The sequence below is a fragment of the Oenanthe melanoleuca genome, chromosome 8, assembly GCF_029582105.1.
Source record: "Oenanthe melanoleuca isolate GR-GAL-2019-014 chromosome 8, OMel1.0, whole genome shotgun sequence".
NCBI classification, from domain to species: Eukaryota; Metazoa; Chordata; class Aves; order Passeriformes; family Muscicapidae; genus Oenanthe; species Oenanthe melanoleuca.
In genome coordinates, this window is record NC_079342.1 from 6,757,291 (window position 1) to 6,783,391 (window position 26,101).

The 26,101-nt window shown below is 35.4% G+C and overlaps 1 protein-coding gene across 1 annotated transcript in view; it reads right to left on the reverse strand.

Annotated features, from left to right (window-relative positions):
* Nucleotides 1-1,801: 1,801 nt before the first annotated feature.
* KIF14 (kinesin family member 14) overlaps nucleotides 1,802-26,101 on the reverse strand; it is a 28,475-nt gene continuing 4,175 nt past the window's right edge. Inside the window, exons 4-31 of the mRNA XM_056497987.1 lie at nucleotides 25,425-25,512; nucleotides 23,909-24,004; nucleotides 22,896-22,948; nucleotides 22,534-22,564; nucleotides 22,070-22,177; nucleotides 20,812-20,928; nucleotides 20,075-20,193; nucleotides 19,631-19,803; nucleotides 19,153-19,300; nucleotides 18,988-19,051; nucleotides 18,602-18,786; nucleotides 17,784-17,886; nucleotides 17,420-17,580; nucleotides 16,511-16,658; nucleotides 15,686-15,838; nucleotides 14,975-15,101; nucleotides 14,291-14,384; nucleotides 13,643-13,781; nucleotides 13,127-13,230; nucleotides 12,612-12,706; nucleotides 11,672-11,893; nucleotides 11,363-11,547; nucleotides 10,630-10,788; nucleotides 9,981-10,100; nucleotides 9,046-9,120; nucleotides 8,228-8,363; nucleotides 7,765-8,106; nucleotides 1,802-4,764 (exon numbers count right to left, since the gene is read on the reverse strand). Of these exons, the coding sequence (XP_056353962.1) occupies nucleotides 4,745-4,764; nucleotides 7,765-8,106; nucleotides 8,228-8,363; nucleotides 9,046-9,120; nucleotides 9,981-10,100; nucleotides 10,630-10,788; nucleotides 11,363-11,547; nucleotides 11,672-11,893; nucleotides 12,612-12,706; nucleotides 13,127-13,230; nucleotides 13,643-13,781; nucleotides 14,291-14,384; nucleotides 14,975-15,101; nucleotides 15,686-15,838; nucleotides 16,511-16,658; nucleotides 17,420-17,580; nucleotides 17,784-17,886; nucleotides 18,602-18,786; nucleotides 18,988-19,051; nucleotides 19,153-19,300; nucleotides 19,631-19,803; nucleotides 20,075-20,193; nucleotides 20,812-20,928; nucleotides 22,070-22,177; nucleotides 22,534-22,564; nucleotides 22,896-22,948; nucleotides 23,909-24,004; nucleotides 25,425-25,512 (3,565 nt within the window). The 3' untranslated portion in view covers nucleotides 1,802-4,744. The remainder of the gene's footprint in view (nucleotides 4,765-7,764; nucleotides 8,107-8,227; nucleotides 8,364-9,045; nucleotides 9,121-9,980; nucleotides 10,101-10,629; nucleotides 10,789-11,362; nucleotides 11,548-11,671; nucleotides 11,894-12,611; nucleotides 12,707-13,126; nucleotides 13,231-13,642; nucleotides 13,782-14,290; nucleotides 14,385-14,974; nucleotides 15,102-15,685; nucleotides 15,839-16,510; nucleotides 16,659-17,419; nucleotides 17,581-17,783; nucleotides 17,887-18,601; nucleotides 18,787-18,987; nucleotides 19,052-19,152; nucleotides 19,301-19,630; nucleotides 19,804-20,074; nucleotides 20,194-20,811; nucleotides 20,929-22,069; nucleotides 22,178-22,533; nucleotides 22,565-22,895; nucleotides 22,949-23,908; nucleotides 24,005-25,424; nucleotides 25,513-26,101) is intronic.

Below are 26,101 nucleotides of genomic sequence, written 5' to 3' on the forward strand. Positions count from 1 at the left end.
GAGAATGATCTTTATTCCCTGGACAGCAGAGCCTACCAATACAGGGCTGCCAGTGCAATGTGTCAGAAATGTGTTTTATGTATTGTATATCTTAGTGAAGCCTCATCTTTCCTGGACCACAGCTGTAAACTAATAGCATGGAAGTCTAGTTTCAAGCACACAGAAAAGGGGCCATTAAATGCCAGATTAAAAAGCAGGTCCCACAAGAGTTCTAGGTACTGTAAGAACAGTCACATGTGCTCATCTAACATCAATATTAAAAAGCATGGACAGGCAAAATGTAGGGCTTACCTAAGGCAGCACTCCTAAGCTCGAGGTATAAAGCCTGCTTTTCCTGCTATTTTATACCAGGATGTCTGTCTCTACCCAGGCTGGAGTTCACAAAGTTCCTTCACAGAGCTGTAATGGGCGGACTATATTAATAGCTGAATTCTTAGAACAGCTTAGAGTCTACTCCCTAGAGGTCAAAAAAATACCACCTCAGCTAAGCAGATCCCCCCAAAGTTAAAAATCTATTTCTTCGATAAGATCTGTTCATGAGCAGATCACTCATTTGTTTTGCAACTGAGCAATAGAATAATTTCTTCTACATCTGTTGAATGACAAAGAGTTTCTCACCTTTTCAAAGCACTTTGAGACCTACTAGATGAGGAACACTAGATTTTCATGCAATTCCAGCTGCAGAACAGGAGCTAGTTTTAGCATGATTCAACAGCATCACAAGTGGAGAGGTCAAGCTGTAGCTATTATGGTCCAAGTATACTAATATTCTGCTAAGAGAAATCCTCTCTTTAAAATATATCTATTAAGATAAGCATCTACTCTGGCTTTCTTAAAAAACAAACAAAAAAAAAAAAAAAAAAAAACCAAAAAAAACCAAAAAACCAAACAAACAAAAAAAAACATCTTTGCAAAAATTAAAAACAAAAAATCCCACATACAATATTGGGAAATGTGTCCAATGTTGATCTTACTGAACTGTCTGCAAGACACAATATTTAATAATGCTCATTATTTGAAAAACAAATTGCATTTTAGGTTGGTTGCTTTTGGTATCTTTTTAGAGATGAGGCAGCTTTAAAACTATTGCTTTAATTTCACATGTACTTGTGGAACAGCCTAACTCCTTTATTCCATTGCAGTGCTACTAAAATGCAGACAAAACAATTCTGGAAGAATCCCATGCTAATAAGACACAGTTAATAAAATAGTGACTAAACCTGTAGTCTAAATTTTGTAAGCACAATAACTGGCAGGTGGGATTGCCCCATACCAATTTTTAATGTTTTTTATTGAAAAGGTGGGACTGCACAAAAACATGGATTGCTCATTAAATAAAGACCCTCTTTCTCAAAAAAAAAAAAAAATTAAATAAAAAAGAAAATGCCCGCTCTCCATCTGATTTACAACCTCACTCTCACAAGCATTGTCAAGGCTGGAGGAAAGAAAAGTACTGTTTATCTCAGATCTTCTTAGACCTTTGAATACAGTTTGAAATTATGATGTTAGACATGCTAACAAGCACTGGGGATTATTTTAAACAGGGGACAAAAGAGGTACTAAATAAGTAATTCTTAAGTGCTGAGTTTCTCTGCAGACATTAAGAGATTTTCTCAATAATAGTCTCATACTCAATGCAAACATAAACCCAACAAAACCTTGGTTTTACAATTTGAGCACATTTACAATAATCCTATTTACCAAGTTCACCTGTTAAAACCCAAAAGATTTTAAGATATTTCTTAGCTACCAGTTACAACAGGAAATTCCAAGTCAGAATTTCCGAGTTCCCTTTTGAATTTTATTCTTGACCCATTATGTGACTTGTGGAAGACACAAAGGGGAATAAAGGAATCACCCAAGCCCCTGTGCAGCAAATTAGTTTATTTATAGGCATTTTGGTAATTAGAAGTAGCTTCAGAAAGTAGTTAAAATGGCATAAAATTTGCTTTACTAGCCATCATCTCTCCTAGCTTTACATATCCCAGTATTAAATCTGAGCTTTTTTTTTTCCTGCGCTATTCATAAGAACATGACAGGAAAAGCTATTTCTCGAGACTGCTTGTAGAGTTAAGCATGCTATTTTTGAAATTTACTCATTATTGTACTGTATTATGTGCAAGCAAAATTAATGGGTTTTTTTCCTTAATAATAACTTGAAGAAAAAAAAAATAAATTCTAAACTAACAATGTGAAAAAAAATAAGTGTGAGATAATAGGTATTTTTGTGCATAGATTACAGCTGTGCTTTAAGCTGTCAAATAGTTAAGGGGCCGTGTAGCAGGAAAGTTGTTCTCTGGAGCTCAGGAGCGCTGGAAAGCGCCCTCGCCTTGGGCAGCACCGCCATCCAGCGGCTCTCCGGGAGCAGCACAGCCCTCGCAGCGCACCGCTGGCACACGGCTTCATCCTCTCAGCCCCGGGGCAAGGAAAAAACCCCGAGGAAGGGAAAAACACCGCAGCACATACCACGTTTTTTGGGAAACACACACGGCATAGCCAGCAGAACTTTCCTAAACTGAGAGGAAAAAAAATCCACAACTATAAAATTGTACAAAATGTCACTGCTGTCCTTCTGAGAATGCTGCTCAGGGAGAGTGCTGGCAAGAGGCAGAATGAAAACTGGTGAGAGAATTATAAAGTGTTAATAAAAGGCAAATGGTTATGGATAGAGAGTTACACAATCAGCTCTGGCAACGAGACTTTCACCAGTTGCTATAGGAGTATTTCATCAGCATAATCCTGGCTGGGTGCCCCAGAACAGAATCCCACCAGGACAGAGGTGAGCCACTCTAGCTCACATTCAAAATGTTGCTTGTGGTGCTTGATGTTAATGAAGCATTTAGCTCAGAAGATCTGTTTTGTCCTGTTTCCACTGCAATGATCAAATCATATGAAAATTGATTAGATTATTTTAACTGTCTCCTGTCCTAGAAGCCAAAGCTACTCATGAACACAAACATACTAAGACAACAACAAACAAACGAAAATGGGGCAGGAAAAAAATTCAAGAACAACCAGATCTTGTTACATGTACCAAAAAGAGAATACAACAAAGAAAAGTTGGCAATTGTTGGGGGTTTTAAATAGAAAAAAATAAAAATCAAGACTCAAAAAAACAAAACAAAACAAAAAACCAAAAAAACACAGTTCTTGGGGAAAGGTATAAACCCTCTTGGATACTACCAAAAGCTAGGAAGGGAATTAAAATACTGTCCTAAAATAATAATATTTTAAAAAACCAAAACTAAACAAAACAAAAACCCACCTTGAAATCATAAAAGCTGCAAAACATACAAAAGTAACAGGACTCATCAAATCACAGTATTTTTAATTAAATGAAGAATGAGAACAGCCTGTCCAAAAATAGCAGATTGTATTTGCAAAGGTGAATCAGATGTAGTCTCCTCTTCTGCATGCAGATGCCATTACTGGATCAAATTAAATCTAAACTGCAGCTTGCTGCTTTCCTTCATCTAGAATTTCCAAGCAAGTACTAGAAGAGTTTATTTATCCTTAATTTCTAAGACTAATACAAATTCTTTTAAAAGCATAGCTAGACTGCACTTTCTTCTAAAAGGTCATTTACACACAATGTGTCTCAATAAAGATAGGTCAACATTGGGTACTCTCAGAACCATTATGTCTTTTTATTAATTAATACCATTTTTAAAATAAAGTATGGAACAGATAACTATTTCTTACTCATTTATTAAAGTGACTTCTATTGTAAAGAGAATGTATTTAATTTGTTAGATTTTTTGTAGTTTTACATTTTCCAGTTAAATGAGCGTACAGCAGTCTGAGTACCCTGTCCCCTCCTTTACAGTTAAATTAAAACAAAACCCCCCTCCTTTTACGTCAGTCATTAAAACCCATGGGTCAAGTACCTATAGTTCCAGTTACTTTTTACCTGAAAGCTGACTGAAGAATAATTTCCTGAAGGAAAAAGAAGAAAATCAACGTTAAAAAAAAAAAAGCAATCTGAACAAAACACCCACACCAACACAACAGCCCACAAATTACATCAATACATATAACAAAGTAAATTCATAATAACTGCAGAAAACTATACATTTCAGTCAGGTGTCTAAACATTTCTTCATAGTACTTCCCACCCTTCCCACGTGCTCCTGACTGTTCAATCACAGTTTCTTTCAGTGTCATGGAGCTGAAGGCTGTAGATTTGAAAACTCCAAAGCCTTTCAAGATCAAATTTAGTGCTTTTAGCAGAAGCATGACTTCAGACACTGAGTAAGTTTCAGCCCAAACCATGAAAGTTCTGTCTGGGTAAGTGTGTGTGAACAGTTCTATGGGTACCTGTAGCTGTGGATGAAGAAACAGTAGCTAGACAGCAGTAACCAAAAAGAGGCAGTTGAGGTGCCTGGCACATCAAAGTCCCATCAAAGCCAATCTGAGCCTCCACTTTAGAATGAGAAGCTCACAGTTGTTGCTCCAGCCTTGTAGCCACGAGTGATTTTTATTTGTGGGTGCAAGTGAAGTGTGATGGAGTAAGTGAAAGTACTGTGTGAACAGTTACTTGCTGGGAGTAAACATCTTAATTTCATTAATAACAGTTAATGAAAGGTGTTTTAATAAATATTGGCTATGATGCCAGCTCCTTGGCACTGATAATTTCTAGATACACTGGCCTATAGTTATAAATATACCTTACCTTATAGTGCATTACATCCATGGATGGCTGGGGCCTCAGCTAAGCGTGATGATGTGTTAATGCAGCACAGGCTCACTGCTGATGTATGGGCACTGTATGGATTGTGAGAATGAAGCATTTCAATGATGTATAACTGCAACAAGGGCACCAAACTGAAGAAAACACTAGTAGAAACAGGTTTTGTCAACGTCTTACTCTCAAATAGCATATTAACAATGGGAATAAGAGAGGGATTGATTAGACAGAGTTAGTAAGCACAGAGAAGAAGAAAAAGCAAACAAAAAAACAGCAAAAACCCCCAAAACAACAAAGCCCAACTGAGCAGAAGAAAGTTATTGGCACATTTTCACTTATCCTGCAAAAGGCAAATTTTGTTATTAAGATGGCTCTTTCAAAACCTCATAGACCTTAAAAGTCTATAAAAAAATGCATTAGTTTGCATGGTCACTTCCTGAATTTCCTAAATGCTAAAATCTCAAAGTCATTTTTAGCTTTAAGTTTGTGAAAAACTTGGTTTTCAGTTATAGAAAGGCAAAAGATATTTCATAGCAATACAAATCTCAATATGTTTCCTAAGCAATGCTTCTCATTAAATACAAGAACAAAAGCTAACATGATTAATCACATGAGCACATGGAACATCACTAACACCCAAATGTAATTTTGCAATGAACATATAACACCATAATCTTGACTAGCAGATATTGAAAGGAATTGACTGTTCTAACATTGATAGGCATAGATTACTTAATAAGCACTCAGTCAATAGATGTGTGTGCTGTTAGTTGAGGGAACTGAATGCGTTTTGGTAGAGAAAAGAAATTTTAGGTAGGTAAAGAAATTTTTTAGTTTGTTTCTCTTGTAAGGTACAGAAAACACTTCTTACTAATACTTCATATTTAGACACTATAATATTTTGTGCAAGAAAGCAATACTCTCAGTGACAAAGGAAGGTCACAAAATCAACGGAAGAAAATCAACAAGAAATTTACAAGTTGTAGAAATCAGGTACATGATGTAGTTTTACTCTTTACATTTCCCATGCTTAGATAAGCAACACAGAAAAACCAGTTACATTTTTAAAACTTCAGCCAAATACAAAATAATAGATTTACACAAGTAGAAATATATCAGGCTTCTCTTCATATTTAAAGCATAAAAATCTAAACAACTGAATAGACTCTTAACCCTTGAGTAAACTTGCAAAGGTCTTTACAGTAAGAAAGCAATTAAGCATCACCTCACATAAGAAGAAAACTATCAGCTGCAAGAAAAAGTGCTGAGTATTTTTGGTGGCAGAACTGCACTGCTAGATATTTTTTAGGAAAGTATTGCAGCATACTAGTCTTTAGGAAATACACACCTGGGTTACTGGATCAGCTGGTTATTTGATTACCTTCCCTGATATCCTCTGTATCAGAAAAGCACAAAATCACTGAATAACAGCATCAATTATAACTAAAATGCTCAAAAGAAAATTATGATTGATTCTACTGCAATCTTTTCACATAGAAGAGTTCCAAGAGCCTGACATGTCTTCAAAGACTGAAATTCTCAAGATGTTGAACACCTTCCCTCAGAAGGAGAGATTACAGCCACGACTACCCACCTTGGAAGCTGAGCTAGTTTTAGCTTAGGCGTGGTTAATTTTTTTCAAGGTAGCTCATATAGGACAATGGCTTGGATTTGTGCTGAACATGACAATGATAACATAGAGATTTTTTATTATTTTTGAGCATAAGTTACAAAAGCCAAGGCCTTTTCTGCTTCTAGTACTGCCATGCTGATAAAGAGGCTGGAAGTGCTTAGAAAGTGGGGAGGACACAGCTGGGACATTCCAGACCATGTGACATCATGTTCAGTATACAGAGGGGAAGAAGGAGGAATGGGGGAACATTTGGAGTGATGGAATTTGCCTTCCCAAGTAACCATTACATGTGATGGTGCCCTGCTTTCCTGGGCATGGATGAACACCTGCCTGGCCACAGGAAGTACTGAACTGATTTTTTGTTTTTTTGTATGCATAATTTTTTGTTTTCCCCATTAAACTGTCTTTATCTCAGCCCCTGATTTTTCTCACTTTTACCCTTCCAATTCTCTCCCCAACCCCACCAGGAGGCAGTGAGATGCAGCTGTGTGGGGCTGAGTTAACAGATGAGATTAAACCACAGCAGCCCACTTTGGCATCCAATGCAGGGCTCAAAGGGGTCGAGATAACAACAGCCTTGATTGGAATGTGTTAGATGGAATTTATATTGTTATTGCTGTTTGGCTGCTTTGGGCAGACTCCTGTGCTTGCCCTGGGCTTGATGCCTTACAATACATCAGTGTTGTGCTCAGTCCAGGTCTCCTAAAACCCATGCAAATTTATTTCCATCCTTCCTATTAACTTCAGCCAGCAGACCAAAAGCAAGATGTTAAACAATAATAACAAGCACAAGAAAGTAGTGGATTGGGAAGTTCTCCACAACCTGGGATGATTTATATGTTATTTAGAAACAGATATGCTTCTATTCCAATATAAATAGTAGAGAAAATTATTTCAGCAATCAAAAGTTAACTCACTAGCAACAAACCCAACATAAACTTACTTTAGATCACTTTAAACAGCATCATTGATGCTTTAAGCCCAAAGTTGTCAATGAACCTAAAACCACTTTAAAAAGCATCCATCAAATAAGTTTGTAAGGTACTTTTACTAGCTGTCATTGTTTTCCTCTACATAAAAAATACATAGTTTTTGCTCAGTTTAAAAAAAAGGCATAAAAAACAATTTCAAGTTGCAGTAGCACTACTAGACCATAATGCAGCTGATTTGAAGCAAAAATTTTAAAAAATCAAATTATTTCTTATAAACTTCAGTAGTAATAGACTTCTATTAAAAGAAAAGGAATCATATTTTGATGTTTGATAGCCTCTTATGGAATGTATTTTTTTCTTTGGTGAAATATAGGCTACTTAAACATAACATTTTACTTTTTCACTACTCACTAAAAATAACAGCAATAAATTTTAGCTTTTTGTGATATGCTGCAACAAGAAAGTTTTCTTTAATTTCTTGATAATAACATTTTATACCCATTCTATCCTACCAGGTGAAAGCTCTGGAGTCTGTGTGCATTCTGGAATCCCATTCCATTTCCAAGCAAATTCAACCTGATCTGTTTCAACATGCCCTCCTCGAGTCTCAGTAGTTTCATTATGAATAATTTGAGATTGCAGTGATGGGTGTCCTTGTTCAAGTTCAAAATTCATAATAAGGGAATCAACCAGAGAGTCCAATTCATCCAGGTTCATAAAAGGCACATGCATTTTCTGGTTAGGGTTGTTTGCAGAAGACAAGGCAAATAAACTGAAATAGTTGTTAAAATATCCAGCAATGACAGAAATATTTTCTGCAGAGCTCCTGAGAGGGCTGGTGTTTCTGTACAACCCTATGAGAAACAGAAACAAGAAGAATCAAATGCAGCATTTTGCACATACCAAAGAGCCCTCTCCCTTACTTTGCAAGTCTTCTGTAGCCCATATGTTACAGGTGGTAACTCAGCTAAATACCTTGTAACATGGAAGAGACAATTTGACAGACTTCAGTCAGGCACTGCTCCAATTCCAAATACTTCACAGCAATCTTAGTGCTCTTCTTTATTTCTTTATATAGAGAGTCTTCTGGCAACTGAGATTGTGTTTCTTTCTGTATTAATAAAGATCAATTTAAAGAGAATCAAATACATCACAGTGTATTAACTACTAAACATGCCTATTATGGTTTCAGTCACATAGATCAAGCCAATGCTGAAATACAAAATCAAATCAATGCCATATATCATATAAGATAGCACTGAAAAGAAGTGCACATGGTTGACAGAGTTAGGAAAAGAAGAAAAAAAGCAAATGACATGAAAATCCAGGAAATGCCTGGCTCTTAGATGATAAATCACCCATCCTGGCTTTTAATTCAAAATACCAGTGACTGTGGCAGCTGTTATAAAATAATTACAATAGCAAAGTTGATCTTTCAACTTAAAAAAAAAAACCCAACACAACAGGTAGTTACGCTGTTCGAGATGAGCACAAAAAGGAAGATACAAGTACCTCCAGAAATTATTTATCTTTAGTAAAATTAAAATACAAGAGCTTTGAGTGGAAGTGCAGTAGCAAGGGAAGTTAGCATTCCAGTCACAGGAATGCTGCTGTGACAGAAAGTGTCATCATGCAATTGTAAATACACAGTATGAATGTGTATATATATATATATATATATATATATATATGTATGTGTGTATATATATATGCATTCCTCCTATTCAATAAATACATCATCAAAATTTAAATACCAGACTCAAAGCACACATTCTGTGAAATATTTCTCTTACCTTTCTGCAGTAAGGCATATTATTTTCAAGGAATTTGGCTAGTGCCATCACGTTATCCTTTATTCGATTTTGAATCTACAAAGAAACTTCTAATTATTCAAGTCGAAGTACATTAAAAAAAAACAAAACAACAAACAGTGGCATACTAAAGAGATAAATATCCAAAAGAAATAACATTTTCTGCAACTAAATATGCAAATTTTCAAAGAAAATATTAACTGGTAGAAAGCATTAATTACATCTGCAAGGTTTTAAAACCCCTTACTATGGGAGGATCAAATGAACATATTTAAATATTCACTAAAGAAATGTTGTCCTATAATTTTATTTATTCTAAGTGGAAGGGGGAGCTCTGGTGTTTTCTTTCCATTTTCACAGTAGTTGCACCAGAGACAAGCATGTACAGATGCTGAAGATACTTTAGAATTTGCTGCAATTTGGACATTATTTGGAAAGCAGAATGCTCAGCTCCTTTTGCTGGAGACACAAAGCATTTGGGTGTTACCCAAAAGACACTGATAAATAAAATAGTTTGGATAGTTTCACTACTATCTGTAGCATTAAGAATGACAACAGCAAAAATCTGAGCAGGAAGAAATTTTTACTTTCCTTGAGAGGAACACTTTGTCACTCAGAAGCTTTCAGTCTTTCCTAGGTATTTTCTTGGAATTCAACCATGCTCTCTGTCAAAAGGGCTTACCCAGTAAGAAAGAGGGTACCCCTTGGAAAACACACCAAACTTCCCTACTGGAATTTTCAAACTGTTTCAGAAATATTTTCAACTATGGTGCTTACTCCTTATACTTTATTCTCTGCTTCATTTAACTCCCTACAGTATCATCATCTTCATAATTTAAAATACAAGCACAAAAAACAAAACATGATCAAATGTCTCTAAGATACAGCAGCTGTTTTTAATCTTCATTTCATCTCACCTCATTTTGAGGACATTGTTTCACAAGTTCTTTCTGTGCTATTCTTGCTTTCTCCTGTACAGCATCAATGAGACACTCCAGTCCTGAGCCTACTCCATCATAAATGGCAAGTACAAATTCCTTTAAAAACAAAGGTTCAAAATGCAATGGTTAAAGAAAACTGATGTGGTCTTGGATTAAAACAGATTTTCTACAGAAGATTAGAAATAATCTTGCTTTGACAGGTCTATTGAGACGTATCTTTCTCAGACCATAGGAGCTCTGTTCAGATTTTTGTAAATTTAATGTGGTACTTAGACACAGATTACTAAAATATAAGTAGTGTAGAATTTCACTGAAACAGATAGACTTCTATCATCTCAGTGCAGGTACAGTCCTAAAAGCACCATACACTTCTTTCTCTTCATAGGTTTAATTTACACAGATTTAAAGGATGTGGTTTTTAAGGAAAAAAAGAAAGTCAAGGGCATTAATACAACCATTTTCACCCTAAGTTTCAAGTATTAGATAAACTCTAAATATACTTAATTCAGTTGATGAAGATGGTATATGGAACAATTTGCTCCTGAATACAGTTACTGATAGTAAGTGTAACCTCAATACTAGAATTACTATTCAGTATCAATATTTTTAAGAAACATTTCTTCACCTGTAGACTTGAGGCAGGAATGTTGTTCTCTTCAGGAAATGAAATATCAGTTGTTGTGACTACTGCCATGTGTCCTACATATTTCATTGTTTGTTTTACCGTTTGGTTTACTTTGCTCCATGCTTCTGTTACCATCGAGGATATATCTGAAGAACACCCCTGGGAAACAAAGGCACATCTTTCACTGATGCCAAAAAGCACCTCTGGTCAAAGAATATACACTTTCTATACTGTAAGAATTCCTAGCACACAATACTTAGGCATTTTCAGCTTCACATCTTCCTACTTTCAATGGCTTATCTATCACAGCTAAAAAATCATGCCTTGCAACCACAGAGCAACAATAGCGTTATGCTACAAAGTTTTAAAAGGAAAAAAAATTCACAAGTAGCGTGCACAGAAATAACATTCACTGGCCACTGGTTTATGAGTTTATAAACAGCAGCACTTAGTAGTCTAAACTATCATTTGCTCTAATTGTGTGTTTAATTTTACAATTTTACGAGTAAGAACCAATGCTTCTGTCAGGGCCTGGGCACAGGAAGGTCTGCATTACTCTCCACTAGCACATGGAACTACCAGCTTAGCCAGCTTGGCTATTTATCTTCCTTAGGTGCATTGGTTTGTCATTACATGCACTGGACATATAAGTGCTTTTAGGAAGTCTGTAATAAATACTACATTAATGCAGAAAAGTTTTCTATACACAGATGAATTCTTTAATATAGTTTACCTGCAACAGCAACTGTAAATAACCTCCCAAGTTCTTTATTTCCTGTTTCATTTCTTCGTCAACTTTTCTAGATCCAGGACACTTTTGGATACTATTAAGCCAGAGTTTACTTATAACCACAATCTGGTCAAATGCAGAGACAATTCTGATGCTGTAGGACTGAGCAGCACGATCAAGAGAGAAAACTACAAGAAAAAGAGATGCATCGCCTTTGCAAATGAAGATTAATTCTTGTGACAGATAAACTTGAATGCTTGTGCATCTAAAGACAAGTCATTAGAAATGTTTAAACCACTATATGAAACTTACAGTTTTCCTGACATTCTTCATCTTGCTGTTCATAAGCTTTTGAAATGGCAGACGCTCCAGAAAGAATTATAAACAAATTAGTTAGGAGACTATCTGGTATGCTTTTTCCTCCTTCATGATTCTGTTCCAGCAAATCTAAAGCTGAACTTATTGATTCCTTGCAAATGCCAGGAAGAAACAATTCAGAAGTGCTTGAGCATATGCTGGGCTTGTTCAGTGAATCTATACAAGGTAAAAGCAAAACACACATGCATGAAATCCTTCATAGGAATGAGCAGTCAGTGTGTATTTTTAATGACTTTCATATAGACATTCACCTACTCAAGACAGTCATTCAGAAAAAAAGCGTAAAATGTTCTAAATAGTTCATAAGATCTGTTAGTACAAAGAAATTCCAAAGTGAAATTCTTTAACATGAATACATTTGTTTCAACAATCAAATCCACATAGAAATAAAAGTAAAACCCAACCAATCTAAAATAAGTGAAGGCATTCAAATATTTGGAAGACTAAAGCACGCTATATTTCAGGAAAAAAAAAAGATTGTAAAACCTGGCCAAAAGCTTGGGGACACCTCAGTAATTGAATGAATATCAACAACTCAAGCAAATGAAGACTTCATATTACTGTATCAGGATTCAGCCTCTTTCTCCAGTTAACCCACATAGTTAAGCAGAGTTTTAGATAGATTTCTTAAATCAGGATCATAAAGTGCTGGTGAGGAAGTTTTTGTCCTCAGAAAGGATAATCAAAAATACAGAAACTTCTACTGTTAACAGCTTGACATTATAAATTTGATGGTATCACAGTCAGGACATTTTTAAATTTGCTTTCCAACCCACAGTTTTTAAACAACTATCAGAAGCATCTATGTTTTATGCATGTAGTAGGTTCAAATTCTCAGTATGAAATGAAAGGTGTTCTGCCATTTAGCAAGTACCTGATATGTAGGAAGTCTGTTTATTCTGAATAGATTGCAATTTTATCTCAGACAAACATCCAGAAATTCTCTTGTTCTTCATGAAGCTTCTACTTCTAAGCAAGAATGATAAAAGAACATGAAAAACCTTGAAAAGAAAAGCATTTCTCCTCATCAAGCATTTCCATGATTAGCTACAGCTTGCACAAATGTGTGAGTCAGTTATAAATATTGTTATAAGGCTAAAACTTCAAGTACAAGATCCCAGACCATATACAATTTACTCCTTAAAATCAATGCTTTGATAAGTGGGAAGGAAACATTAAAAACTACACACTTCACTCTGCACTGATGCTTTGGAAAGCTCTACATACAACTTTTTTTGGCCATGGAGGAAATCCAAGAGAATAAGTGAATACAAGAGAAAACTCGCCAGACGGCACAGTGTATGAGAGTGGAACAAAAGCATATTTAAATAACTACACATTTTTTCATTTTGTTCTAAGCTTAGAAGAGTAGCTATGAATTACTTTTACCTTCTTTTTGAAAGCAAGGAAATGGAACTATCTGAAAGGTCAGGTTCCCACTCATCAGCAGGATCATAAAACACATCAACAACAGCTTTATTTCTATCATTACTCTGAAAAAACAAAGGAAATGCAGGGGAGGAGGGGAGTTAAACAGAAAAAAAAAGATAAAGTAGTTAACATATAGATAAATAGAACATAATAATGAAAACTCAAGTGATGTCTTTAGAAATTCAAGTTCTTTTACAACCTAAAACAATTGAAAAACTAAAAGAATCACAAAGCAGTCTTTGCTTTACTGCTTCTTACTCTCTATACAAAATGACCTGAATAAAGTAATTTGTTTCTATTGTATTCTTTTTGTTTGATGGACAAATGCATCTGTATGTTTTTAGTGAAAAGTAGTCATGCAACTTGCTTTTTAAAAAATACAACCCAAAAAGGCATCAAGATTTTCTTCCTGCATGCATTATCTTTGATAAAATATTACTGATTACCAGTGGTTCGTCTTCAGTTGTTACTAACCTCATAGAGTTCTTTCATTGCTGCTAGTTTACACTCAAATTTCTCTAGGCTCCAGAAAGTTGTTATTCCCAGTTTGATATTACGAACCTGCACCTGAATAGAAGACACTGATTCTGTTTTATCATCAATTTTGTCATGCCTAAGAATTGGAGGAATTAAAAAAGAAAGACAAAAAAACCCACATTAATATTGCAAAAATAAACAAGATACTTGTAGATAGGATTATACAGAGACTAAAAAGGAGACACAAACACAAAAATTTCTTCAGACATCATGCATCTCACAGTTACTGTGCTTTAGGACCACTAAATACACAAACCAAAGTAGGACAGAGATTGGTATCAGAAGATTTACCTCCAAAGTACACTAAATTCAAAATTTATTGCCTATAGCTATAGTTATTACCTTTAAAGTTTTGATCTAAAATTCAAATTAGGAACTCGCATTTCAAAATTACAAGGCTCAGCTACCCACTTAACTAACAATCATCCAGAAAATAAATTTATCATGTTCAATTGCACAAGACTGTTAAAAGAAACACCAACAGCACATTGCATATCCCAAATCCACCCCCAAATATATACATAAGTATTACATGTATATATCCATTATATATACGTATTATAATTAAGTAACTCAGATACTGACCTGCAGAAAACAGTGTTTTTCCCTAATGCATTGCTAATGGTGTTTGCCTCTTTAATCATCACAGAGAGCTTCAGAGACTTCCAGTTCAGTGGAACTAATAAAGAATATAGAACACAGTGATACAGTGAACCAAACGATGTGATGCAACAACTTTAGGGTTAAAAAAATAAAGGGCAGAAAAGAAACCACAACCCAAAAGCAAAAAAGTAATTTAGCCAAAATATTTCCAAGAATTCCCAACACATTGGGAAAACATTACTCTTCCAGGTAAGATAACTCTCTTAAATGGTTGGGTAAAGGGTGTTTCAGAAACAGAGGCATAGGACCAGACACTATATTATTATTATTAATCCAAGATAGGAAAATGAAAAAACTTAATTCTGTTACTTCAGTTTCCCCAATGAGATAATGCGTGACCAGTGGAGACAGACAGAGAAGGACTTCTAAGTAACTGGAATAAATACAGACTACAGGTATGTCCTGAGTATGATTAAACAGAGCTTTTAATGCAGTCCAATACATACAGCTGAGGAAAAGGAAGGACTGTAACAACCAGAAGGCCCTTCTTGCTCAGGACCACTAGAGAAGTATTAGTGGAACAGAAGAGTTCCTGTATCAATACTCATCACTCATGCCCACTGAGAAAAAGAAAAGCCAGCATTGCAACATTATGCATATACATACTCATGACTGGTTTATTCCCACTTCCATGATTCTTCTGAAGGGTGTGTATTTCCTCAGCAATCTTCTGCTTCTCAGCTTCCAGAGCTTCCACTATCTTTGCATGATGAATAGTATGTTCTTCTAGAGCCTAGAAAATGGCAAGTGGTAAAAGAAAAATTCTAAAACTCTCATTGCTGTTTGTTGAAGCTAATTTTTTTTTCCTGCCATTTTAAAGACTCACTGAATTAATTTTATACCGGACATCTGCTATACTAATATAAAAGAATTAATTTTCAAACTGACAGTTCTCTGGGTTACATATTGCAATTCTCAAAGAAAAAGAACTGGAATTTAAAAGGAGCAGCTTTTTTAAAAAGTTGTATTTATTGCAGCAGTCAAATATATATGAACACCAGCCAAGACTCAGTCATTACTTACATTAATGTCTGGAGTAATAACTTTTGCCAAAGGCAACGGTTGCTAAATTTTGGTGCAGGAGCAAAACCATCCACGTTATTTAAGAAATAAGGTCAGCATTAGTTAATCCCCAACATTAATACATTACCATACTCAGGTTGCAAATAAAACATCAGTTCTTCTGCATATAATCACATAGAAGTATTTTAAATAATTTCCTTTACAATAATTGATTAAAAAACAAACAAACAAACAAACAAAAGTTCCCCCAACCAAACCAGAGTTCACTGCCTTAAAAGGTTTTTTTTCCATTACCTGCTTGGTAGCTAAGGTCTCCATTTCTAAACGCTTTTTACTGAAGTTGAGTTCTAGCTCAAGGCTTTTCTTTGCCTTCTCCAGCTCCTGTATTTTAGTTGTGGCTTTTTGGTTATTCAGTTCTTGGATTTGCTTCTTACGAGATTCTTCTCTCTAATATCAAAAAAGAAAAGTGAGAGTAGGAATACTCCTTCTACACCATTTCTGAGTCATCCTTCAGGTAGATATTCAATACATTTAAAACTTGCAGCCTCTGTGACCTACACAGCCCAATGTCAGCAATGATTATATCCCAGTTCACAAGCATCACTTCAGGTCTTCTATAGAATATATAAGATATAAGACACATCATTACTGTTTTACCATTCTATGCCAACTTATGCATGTTGCAACCATACTGAAAAAAAAAAAAAAAAAAAAAACACCAACTACAAAGGAGCATGCAAGTTTGGAAAGAAAAAAATAACCCTGTATTAATCAATCCAGTACGGTGATTTAAAGCATGCAATAAGGTAGATTCTGTAGGTAGTCTTCTTTGCTTACAAGTTACAACGCCTGGAATAACTCTGAAGAGGATAACTACTTTACAACTTCTGTTACTAAGACTGACTTTTTTTTTTTTTTTTTTTTTTTTTTTTTTTTTTTTTTTTTTTAAAGAATGAGGCTTTGCATTCTCTAACATGCTGCTATAATATGCAAGAGAAAAAGAAAACCAAAACCACACAAACCAAGTCCAACTGAGAACCTAACAAACAGATACCACATACTACAGTTTCTGGCTTACTTTATTAATATATTTCATGTCATGATGCAATGGCAACTTACCACCTCTGCTTCTAGAGATTTTATTTTGCTCTCATATGCTTCTTTTTGTGCAGTCAGTTCTTGTTGAACCATCTCTTTTGCTATTTGGACACTTTGCATCATTTCTTCCTTGGCTTTGAGTCGTGCCTCTTCAATTTCTGATTCAAGCCTACAAGTATTATACATTTAGATTGCTGCTGTTTGTCTCTTATAAAATTCACACAGATTATAATATTTTTTTCTGTCATGAGTGTTTAAGGTTTTTTTTAACAAAATATCTTACATACTTTGCATAGTTTTGATTTCACAGACAAAATGTAGACACTTCCAATGTAAATTTGGAAGACAATCCAGAATTTCAAAGTCCACTCAATTTCAATTTTTACTTTATTATATCCTTTTCACAAATTTAAAAACTGCAATGGAAACTCAATAAGCCACATAAGAATGCAAAATTAAATTTTAAATCAATGAGTCTTGTGGTTTAATAACACCCCATAATGAAGTATGAATAACAATTCACTGTCTCTCAAATTCTCTGCCCTCACAGAAGACCAAGGTTATTACTTTGGGTTCTTCTCATTTTGCTAAAGCATTTACTTTTCAGGCTTTAAATCTTTAAAACATCAGAAGTTATTTTCAGACTCATCATACAGTGGAGAGAAACATACTAAATAGATACACTACTCTGAGGCTCCCTGTTTCTCCAATAGTGGTCTACATTGTTGGCACCTGAATTAGCTTGTGACAATTGAACCTCAGAGATGTACATCATTTCAGCCAAGTCTGACTTCCATTATGAATGGAGTTGCTATTTTCCAACTTTCCCCATTGTGAAATAATTAATAATCTTCTGTTATTTCTAAAACTAATTGCATGGTTGAATTAACAACCGACCATATTTTCAGAACAAGAGGAATCAATACTTACTGTGCTCGCTGTGCAATAAGCAGCTCATTCTTTGCAAATTCAAAATCTTTTGGACCATCATGCAAATACGAAGTCCCACAAGAAGGTGTTTTAACTTTCTGAACCTCTGCTGGATGATTAAACCTGAAATAATGGTCTCCCCCAAGAATCACTCGATCACCCTATTGGGGAAAAAATTTTTTTCTGAAACCTTCAGATTTATGAGTGCTTAAAACATGCAGATGAAGCTAGAAATCAAAGAGGAAGAGACAAATATTTATGATTACAGAGCATTCTCAGAAAACCTGCTGTCTGAAGCTGAGATAGTAACAAAGCAAAGAAACCCACACATGCACAAATTACTATTACCAGATTAATTACTTACATGATGCAGAACTGTTGGGTCCAAAATGCATTTCCCATTTACATATGTCTTGGCTTCTCTCAGTGGAATAATACTTACTTGGCCAACAGTATTTTTAATAACACTGAAAACAAGAAACATTTGCAGTATTACTAACTCACGATAATTGCAAGTGATGTTTCTTAATAGACTAAAATGCAGGCTTTAGATGTTATTGTTTTCCTAGATGTGTATTGTCTTCATACTATTTAGGTACAACACACATAATTAATGAATGACAACCTATATTTTGGTAGAGAACCTATATTTACATCTAGGAATCCACTGCTAGAAAATTACTGCAATACCCTGCCATCTGAGAATTTCTTTGATAATGTGCCTTTCATGTTTTTAATAACTGATTAGTTAAATTTCTTATAGCATTTTTTGGGGGATCAGTTGCATTGAATGCACTTTATGCAATATTTCTGCAGTATAGCCAAGCTTCAATCTATTTTCAATAAATTATGAACTGTCAAGGCATTTCACTTTTCCACTGAACTTAATGCAACATTTATATGTCACACAGCATCATTTCATCATGTCTTATTCATGCAGAAATGCTGCAGAAGAAAACTCTGCTACGTGAATAAAATGAACAAAGAAACTAAACTACCTCGGTTAACAGATTTCTAGAAGGAGCAGAAGGTAGTTGCCTTAATCATTGAGCAGTACAAAAAATATCCCTACATAGTATTTTCTTGGCTAGAAAACTATATTTTTACTGCCATAAGGAAGAGTGACTCAACAGAAAGGGAAGGTCAAGAAGAAACTTAAAATATAAAGAGAACACTACAAACCAATGGTCATCAGCAATCAGCACTCCAGACAGCTGGATATCATGTTTTGAATTTTGTGTACATCTTCCAACTGTAGTTTCTCCTTCTTTGATCATATATAACAGCACCTCAGAAAGCTGAGGATCTTCATTGAGATTGACAAGGTTTGGTAAACGATTGTCCATTTTGAAAGCAATTCCAGCTTTCTAGATTAAAAAAAGAGCTCTGTGTTAAAAACTAATTTACTTTATGCATTCAAATATCTACATTAAATTTCTCTAAAAAGTAGCAGCAATCTGTTAAAAGATGAGTATTAAGGAAACCAGATCTTACAGCTACTCTCATACTTCTGCAAGGTTTCCTGAGGTTATATTTTCTGTACTATGTCCTATAGAAAAAATATGTACCTGCAATTCTTTTATATCTTCCAATTTCCTTTTTTCTGCTTGTTCAAGTTTTTCTTTCCAGGCCCTTAATGTATGGAGAAAATAACATAACATATTAGGAGAAAAATTACATAATATAAATTTTACCATTTCCATTTTAAATTAAGGCATTAATGAGTGCCTGACCTTTGCATTTCAGCCATGTTCCGCTCCTGCTGGTGCAATTCCACCCTCAGAGATGTTATTTCCTGCAAATAACGCCTGTATTTTTCACGATCAGTGTTCAGAGCACTTTTCTGAGCTGCCTTCAGTTTTTCAATTTCAGCTTTTAATTCTATATTAGACAAAACAGAAACACACTACACATAAAAATGAAGGCAAAACACACTTCAGTACAATAGCACAAAATTAATCCTGTTATTTATTTTAAAACAAAACAGCTTTCTCTATTTCTGGTTCTAAAGTGTAACCTAAGATTATCACCTGCATTTTGGAAAACAAAAAGGCTCACAGAAATCAATAATATTAAAAGGAAGACATCCCAAGCTCTGTCTAGTTGACAAGAGGTCAGTCAACAGAATATTAGTAGCAAGAACTCCTATAATAAATAAGCTAAACACACATGCAAATGACAATCCTGAAAGACTGCAGATGTCAATCTCACCTCTGATTAGTCTGACATTTACATCTTCATTCACTTTTGCAATGTTGATAATTGAACAAGCCTGTTTGGCATAGCGAAGGGTGCTGAGCGTCTCCTCAGTGCTGCTGCCAGCTGGACTCACCGTGGCAATCATGGTTGTCTGGGAATTGCCACCAAGACTTTCCTTTAACAGCCTGCATTGGACAGGAGAATACCAGTCAATCCCTGGCCCTTCAAAACTTCCCAATTAGAACAGATAAAATACAAAATACCCAAAGTCTTGCTACCTATTTGAGAAGAACTGTTGGCTACTTAAAACACAAATTAGGCTTCTGTTTGGTCTTTATCTGATGCAACAGGCTAATTTCTTCCCTCCACAGGTCATTTGAGAGAGCGGGAGAGAAAGGATGGGAAGAGGTGCCTCATGAATAGATGAGAAAACGAGTGTCTCAGAAATGTACATACCAAGTAAGGACGGATTCCCGGTATGGAATGAAAGTTTTCTTTCCATTTTGAGATTGTTTAGACAGTGCAGAAATAACCCTTCCAAGGGTCAACAGTGATTTATTGATACTCACACCTTCCTACACAAAGCAAAAATAAAAATATTTATAATACCATTGCAGTTTCTTGTGTAATCTTATCAACTGTACTGTTGATAAATTAGGTTTGTTCAATGTATGCTACAGCTGTACCACATTAAATGTCACCAGTTATTAAAAAAACAATAAGATGCAAGAGCATCTTCATTTGGAAAGAACAAAGACAATGCTACTTATTTTAAGGGCAAGAAGAACCATCAAACTTCTTGAAGGCAGCTTGAAATAGTGTCTCTTATTAGAAAAATCTGTTTAATTAGATGCCCCAAAAAGGGGCAAGCCTCAGCTCCATGTGATATTTGATTCATGATTTCCAAAGCCACACAGTTTCCCCTCACTCCTCCTACAGGATCATTAGACCTATATAAAATGGGGAGAGGTGTTCAAAGCAAGATCTGCCCCATTGTACAGTCCAAACAGCTTCCTCAGGCCACCCACCCTCACTAGAAAAATATGATGTAATACTGATAAGCATAAGGGCTATATACATCCTTTTATAGCTACAGTTCCTGCCCAAAAAGTCCTGTTAGGTGAACATGTTTTGGAGTTTAAGAGTGTTGTTAGGAGTCAAGCCTTTTCCACATATTTCCACTCTTGCTTTACCTTCAGCCTTTCTCCAGTGGTCTGAGCCTTTGTACAGCACTCACTGCCAGCTAGATCAATTAGATTTATGTGACTGGTGAGCCTACGATCACACTTTTCTTCATTCACAAACTCTACCTATAAAGAAAGGGAAATGCTGGCATTCAAACCAAAATAAAAAGCCTGAGGAGAAGCAGAAATCGGACAAGCTGTTCACATTAAATACATAAAAACTTCATGCTGCCATTTAATTTTTGACAGGATACTCTCATGTATATCCCTTGAAAGAAGCTAAGTTGAGGCTTATAACCATAGTATCAAGTTGGTTGTGGCTGAATAACTGCACAAGCAGAAACTGCAAACCCAATAGATGCCAAACTAGGGGGTTGGGTCTGAAGGTTGATGACTACAGTCAATCCAATTGCAGTCATCCAATAAACATGCAAATCAGCAAGCTGTTACTGACGTAGACCAATGAAGATCAGTTAAGGAGTCAGTGGAAAAGCTCAAGACCAGCTATGATGAAGAAAAAAATCAGTAACCTAGTGGTGAGAATGGCAAGGGGAAGAAGAAAGGAGAAAATTCAGGAAACGGACAAAAAATTAAACCGATCAAGAACAAAAACCCCCAACCAAACAAGTCATTTGTCAATGGAGAAAACTGACAGTCTGCAGACTCCTGAGGAGCTCTACCTATTCCATTTCTGTCTTCAGGCTCACGTCACTAAGTCAGGTTTTGTCTTTTAAGCATCTGTAAATCAGATGACGAGTTGTAGTCCCTATATCCTGGAGACATTTGGGGAAGAGGCATCCTGAAGCAAGAAAACATTTATTCAGTGAAGCGTGTTGAAATTGAGCAGAAATTGCATCTTCTACCACTTTGTTGCCCCATTTTGTTGCCTGCAGGAAGTCAGCACAGCCACACACCTAGCACAGCCTAACCTTCCTAGAAGCTGTGTTGGCAGCAGTGTGAAATTCAATCTGGCCTCAATTGGGACTCCTGTTACGCCTGAAAACTCACACTGAGAAGCTTGGAACTACTCCTAGATCTGTCAGCCTAGACATATTTACACTGCTGCTATAAATATACTTAGCACTAAGACACTAGAATATACTCAAAGCATGGAAAATAAAACAAGTTTTGCAGTGTAGAAAACCATGTTAAAATGCCCTGTGCTTCACTCAAAAATTTTCAAGTATATTCTCACAACTTCCTAGGCCACACACAAAAGAACTTTTTACTACTAGATTTGAACAGATATGAAAAAACCCTGCAATACCTTGGTTTGTGTCATGACAAGGGTGAAGACAGAATGAGATCTAGAGCTCTTGTCATTCATTACTGTTGCAGCTGTTGCTCTCTGCTTATTTCCTAGTTCAAGCCAACTCTGTAAAAGACAAAAGTCAGGACATGAAACCAAACCCTACTTTGGATGGTTAACTGAAGATTTAAATGTTTGCAAATACAGTTGTTAACACAAATCATGACTATAAGAGAGGAATTAAAAGTTAAACTTCAGAAATAACGATGTGAACAGTGACACTTGACTGTACAAATCTACTCAGCTCCATTATACAGGACTAGTCTTCATTGCTCTTTTACAAAATCAGCTGAATTATCATAGACTGCTGGACAGTCTGTCAAACATTTGCTTCCCATAAATAAAATTTATTTTTCAGCAGTAAGCAGAAAAGGAGCGGGCAGAAATATTTGTACTCCTTTTTAGTAACCAAAAAATCTTACCTGAATATCCGAGTAAGAACGGACAACATTCCTACAGTGCAGGGAAAAAACAAAAGTTTGGGTTCAGACAGTTTCCTTTCTATAGAACATACATGCTGCCTGAGTTCTGAAAGCTTTTCCCAGTTACAAACAGAATACAAATACATAATGAAAGATGCAGTTGTCTTGAGACTTCTACACTCTCAGATTTCACTAAGACAATGAAGAAAATATATCAAGCTAGTCACGGGTATGCATTTTTCTAAAACTACATAATACTGGGATCTTGCTTAATTTACTGGGGGGTACACAAGCTTTCATAGAGCCTCAAGATATCCTCTTCATACCATACATCTGTTAAAACAAGTACAATGAAGACTTACACTGTCAGGCCTTCCACATATGGTCCTAACACTGGATGTTCCCTCACACGAAGCTGATGAGAATAATTTCAAAATAAAAATTATTAGGAGCGCATTAGTTAGATGTAGTACTCAGGAATATTAGAAAAGAAGATTCTGCAACATAGATCTAGTATGTTTCTAAGTCGCTTACCCCAAAATCACTGGAAAACTCAGAGTGAAGGCACTCCTGCTTTAGACAAGACAGTAGAGTCTTAATTTCTTTATAAGAAGTCCACCTAAGTCCCAAGCTTAAGTTAAAAGATTTATTTCAACAGCAAGTTGGATGTTGCATATCATCTTTTGCATACCATCTGTTGCATCTATCATAAACTAATATTCAATTTACAGGATAGTGTTCAATGTCAAAGCACAGGAAGTACTTTTTTTGATAAATCAGACATAATAAACTCCTTCCTTACATACACTACTTAAGACAAATTTCTTTAATTTACGGTTTTACATATTGTAATACACAACCACTAAACACTAGCTAAACTTGTTTAACTAGTGATCCTTAACTAGTTAATCAGGCCAATCTTGTTTCTTTCCCTCCTCCTCCAGCTCCTTAAGAGACAACCAGGCAACAAAATAAAGAAAACTCCATGTAAATCACAAGACTGTAACTCAAGCTATAGTGCACAGAAGATTCTTATTGTAAGCTGGAGATTCAGATATATTGCAGGAGACTTTTTAAAAATGCTGATAAGATTATCTTCATTTTGCAGATAAGGGGAGATTTTAACTATTTTGATTGTTTCTACTGAATCATTTTATATCTATGTCAGCACTGTGTAGTATTTCTCTAGTGACAAGCATTTGCTTTAAGTCATGTGCTGATATTTTGATCTTTTTATTTTTACTTGAATCTCATTGTTCACAACTAATGTACTTAGATAAAAAACAATGATCACTTGCCATGTATACATTTTTGTTTCAGAATAAATGCCACTACTTAGAGGTTATGCAGATACTGGATTCTGTGACCAACTTACTTGTTTCTTCTGTCCATTTTCAGCTTTAAAGACAAGCAAATCATGAATTTTCTCATTGTATACTTCAAAGAAGCTCATTTCAAGATGATACAAAACCTAATAAAATTAATAATAATTATTTACATAGTCCACAAAACATATTCATCACCCTTTGTTTCAAAAGGTTACTTAGACTACCAGATCCTGATTTTCAATGCTATAAACATTTGTGCTGAAAGGACTTTCCAAAAGAAATTATATGACAAAAGAGTTTGGGTTGAAAGGGACCCTTAAAGGTTGTCTACTCTAACACCTCTGCCAAGACCAAAAATACAATTCATTGGAATTCCATCCATAGACATTCCCAGATGGAAGCTATAAAGCACTAAAAAAAAAAAAAAAAAAAAAAGTACATACATGCACTTCAGAAGTTTCAGAGTTGGGTTTTTAGTACATGAAAATATAATTTCCCTTAGGGGCTGTGCTTCTACAGCACAGTAATTGTCACAGTGAAGGCATGGATTGATGTTGTCAACATCCTGACATGTAACAGAATGATCTAATGGAAAGGTAAACCTTGATTCTAACTATGGCAATTAAAAAAACAAAACCACCACAACAACACATTCATGAAAATATCTTTTTCCTCTGAAGGCATATGAGTCTTTTTTTTTTATTTGTCAAAATAATGGAATTTTCTTTAAGAGACAAGGAGGATTGTAGCAAAGCCCCTTAACACTGGAATCAGAAAGACAAGACTCAAGACAATTCACTGCAATAGAATTCACTTACAATGCATAAAACAAAGGAATAAAAAAAAGCTCTGCATTTTTTAGAAGTTATACTCTTTTGCCAAGCTCAGCAATAAATAACTTTCTTAAATTCTTCAGTCTATCAAATCTCTTGGAGGATTGGAATATTAGATGTTGACAGGTATTAGGATTTGAAGTCAAGAATTCAAATATAAAGGAGTAAAGAAACTTGGAATAGTTAAAAATGGAAAAGCTTGCCTGAGAAAGATTAACTGAATGTTAAGGTCTACTGAGCCACAAGTCAGTCATTATAGACACAAACACAGGTTAAAAAAATACAAAGAAAGTGAGGGTAGTTATTTTTTGTTTCGGCTAGAATACTGAGCTGGAATACTAGAATTGGAATACTATTATGGTATATGTTGCTTTGATACGTGATGTTTAACAATAAATTCATATTTTGAGCTCTCTTTTAGTGCCTCTACTGAAAATAGGGAGCCCACAGGGATTTTGTTTTGCCTTTCCTTACATAAATCTTAAAATGTAAGATGTGTAATATAGAGGAAAGAATCCTAGTCTAGTGATGCAACAAAAATATCATGCCCATATTTCTCTCTCATATTACTGCCATTAAGGAAGTAAAACAATGTTGAACCCCATGAATCAGAGCTATGAATACAAATAAGATTTGATCCAGCAAAAGAATATGAATTAATAAAGGCATCAGCACTAAAGTATCACTTTGCTCATATTCCAATATAAGGTAAATGGCATAAGCATATCACCTGTTCCTTGTCCATTTGAGCTATTTGATTGAAAAGATCTTCACAAAGTCTTGGAATTATTCCTTGGTCTTCATCAAATCCCATCATCCTGCGGTCACAAAAATCCCGATGCTTTAGTTTTGTAATTCTCCATAGACAGTTTTCATGTTAACTGTACAGCTCTACAGTTGACATGCCACACGCTTCTAAGTTATACAACAATAAGCAACAGAAATTAATCTGATCTAAATTGGTGCTTGTCTAAGTGTGGAGTTGGACAAGGTGATATCCAGAGCTATTTTCTATTTCATCCATTGAGAAATAGGTTGAAAACCCAAGTAAAACAAAGACTGCAGCAACTGAAGAGTCTAAACCTATAGATGTTCAATATCTTAACATGCCTGCATTTTATATTCTCTGCACTCTCTACTTCCAGTGCAACCTAAGCTTGTCTCCAGCTCTGGCGCAGTTTTTTCCTGTCCAGTTCTGTCACAGCAGCACACCACTGCACTGGACTGATCCACCTGCAGTCTAGAGACACACAGGGCTGCACAGCAGAAATTTGTTGTGTAAACTTGACCAGAGGACCCTGATACTAATTTTAGCCTTGTTCAAAACACAAAGGGGTTTTGTTATTGTTTAAGTGAAAGCAAAAGAAAAAATATCCAAACAAAAACCCAACAAACCTACAAATAGGA